Raw genomic sequence first — 2800 nt, forward strand, 5'->3', positions numbered from 1 at the left:
TGGTCAGATGTAATGTGATAAAGTAGATAAATAGCCTTTATGTCTTGTTAGATTATGTGTATATATACAAAACCTTTTTGTGTTTTGTCTTTCTGCACTTCTGAACTCTAAGTTTCAGTCACTCTGTTTTCTGAATTGTACTTGTCTGGAGACCGTAACTTTTAAATAAAAATAAACACATTCAAAAAAAATATTAAAAAGAAAATATTTACTTATCAGAATTGAGCATTGAATCGTACAAGAGAGAATCGTGATGCATCTAAGAATTTTTTTTCCCCACCCCTAATAAATGTACTGCAGTACAGGCACTTTGGCATACACATTTGTCCACGCTGCCCTCTTAAGACCCTGATCTGCTGTTAGCAGAGCAACTGAGGGCCTGTCCAGATGCTATGTGGCACAATGACCTTGCCAGTGCCTCTGTTGTCTCAGCATGGTGTTTAGCATATGTGTGGATGACGAAATTTTTCGGCTGTGGTGAAGGTTGGAGAGGATATGTTGAATTACTCTGGGCCTTCCTGGCTGCCAGAAGCCTCACTCAGCATCTCTGCCTTGCTGTAACTCAGTCTTTAACTTGATGCTGCCAGCAGAAAGAGAAGGAGGATATATTTAACTCCAGTTTAGAGTGATGTCATTAAAGATACTGCAGTTGAAATTCTCCCCGTTTCCTCTTAAATCCTAAACAAGTGATTATATTGATCTTTGTCTTTAGATCTGCAGTTTTTTATAATTTGATCAATGATTTATCTGTCCTGGGGGACTGGGAAGGCCATGTTTGGATATGTTATGCATAAAGGTGACAGACTGGTTAATTTGCGGCTAAGCAGATTTGGCTACCCCGAGGCATAGTGTTCTGTTCGTCTTTAGAGAAAAAGAGCCGTTGAACTGTCCATGACATTTCCTGTTGTGTTGTGACTGCATTTGCTCGGAGGGTTCAAACTTTCCCCTGCTTAGATCCTGGAACAGGTATCTGCGAGGGCACAGACAAGACTGTTAACCCTCTCTCCCTGTCTATCTCACCTCTTTTGCCTACTTAAACCCATCCAGACAGGGCGTGTCATAATAACAGAGGAGAGAAATTTGTTTGATCAAAGTGATTGGTCCTTCACTCCTGTAACAAAGATGAAAGATGGTATTTTTATTGCACGCTAGTAACGGTGTAACACTGAACTAATTGGTCTTGATCTGCCAATCACCCCAGGGGATGCAAATGGATACTCTTCCACTAAGGCTCCTAGGGGCCTCTAAGCTAGAGCGTCAAGCTGGAAGGAAAACAGAGTAAAATAGATAAATTAGCCTTAAATGAGCCGGCCTTGTGGTTTTCCTGGAGAATCCCTTGCTGTCTTCATTCAACCAGTTGTGGCATGTGCTAGACAGCTCCTGAAACAAGAGATTATTTTTTACTTGTTTGAGATCACATTGTTAGGTTCTGAGCAGTATTACTTGTTAGGATTTCTTAATAAATATAAGTCAAATACCATAAGCTGAGGTAAGACGAATACTAATTAACTACTCTTAATTAGGATATCATCTTATATTCTTTTGCTGATTTGGTGTATGAGAAATGTCTGAAAATACTGTTTTCCAACTGAATCAAGAGTTTCTTTAGTTGTCGGGCATAAACAGTATACATGCCACTCGTAGTAGTAGATTTAGTATCTGTTAAAACAACAATAGAGCTGAAACAATTAGTTGACTGACAAAATATATTGACTATTTTGATAAACAATTAATAATTGTGGGTTTAATCAAGCAAAAAAAAAATTTGGGGTTCAAGCTTCTCAGATATTAAATTTTGTCCTTGTTTCTTCTTTTCTTTCTTCTGTGTTTTCTATAATTTAAAATGGAATAACTTTGGGTTTTGGACTGTTGGACATGACACAACAAGACTCTCAGAAGTAGTGATTGGCATTTCTACCATTCTGTTGACATTTCATAGACTTGAATAATAATTTAGTCAAAAAAATATCTGCAGATTTATTGACAATGAAAATGCAGTCCTTGACAACATCTGATTATGCAACAAATTTAATTAATATCAATGGTTTCTGTTTCCGCAGGATCGTCCTCACACACCTATACTCGAGGAAGCTTTACTCACCAGCTAAACAAAGAACTTGACTATTTTCGAAATCAGAGAAATAAATTAGGTAAGTATTTGTACTATGTGACAGGGCTGATAAATTCTTTTTAGACCTTGAATTGCTATGGGAATATATGCCAAGAAGTTAGCTTTTTACATATTGCTGACAGGCAGCCGCTTTCTCCCTGTCTGCCTTAATTTTCTAATTTGGACTTGGACCAGAACTGCCTGATAATTTTCCATCCATTTTAGGATATTATAAATGAGGCCTGAGCCTTTTGGGGAGCAGGGTTGGGGGAGGAGAGCACAAAGGCACTTAGGATATTGGACAAGATGCAAACTTTATATTGTAGCAAGCCTTTTAGTGATGTCATTAATTTAGAAGGATGGTGCATATAAAGTGCACTTGGCAAACTTCTCGGGCAGGCAGGGTGTGTGCACTTTGAGAATAAGGAGGACTAACAAGGTTGGAAAAAGAGAAAGAAAGTCAATATGGCAAGGACTAAAGGGCAGTCAGATACACATTGCAGGGTACTGTGGATGTCCATAATAGAAGAAATAGTGCATGTGGTCTACAAGCTGTCAGCAATGTCTACACACATGACTGATGAGCTGTTGAAAGTAGAGGAAGATGGAAGACATAAACTTGAAACGTTAAATCTGGCTTGGAAGAATGAGGCACGGTAGTTACACACACACACACACACACACACACAC

The 2800-nt window shown here is 38.6% G+C and overlaps 1 protein-coding gene across 2 annotated transcripts in view; it reads left to right on the forward strand.

The window, feature by feature from the left end:
- The window catches only part of lmbr1 (limb development membrane protein 1), a 35692-nt gene that overhangs the window by 22108 nt on the left and 10784 nt on the right, over positions 1–2800 (forward strand). For both annotated transcript variants that reach the window (XM_032503880.1, XM_032503881.1), the window contains exon 10: positions 2061–2150. In XM_032503880.1, coding sequence (XP_032359771.1) covers positions 2061–2150 — 90 coding nt within the window. The remainder of the gene's footprint in view (positions 1–2060; positions 2151–2800) is intronic.

The sequence above is a fragment of the Etheostoma spectabile genome, chromosome 22, assembly GCF_008692095.1.
Source record: "Etheostoma spectabile isolate EspeVRDwgs_2016 chromosome 22, UIUC_Espe_1.0, whole genome shotgun sequence".
Taxonomy (NCBI): domain Eukaryota; kingdom Metazoa; phylum Chordata; class Actinopteri; order Perciformes; family Percidae; genus Etheostoma; species Etheostoma spectabile.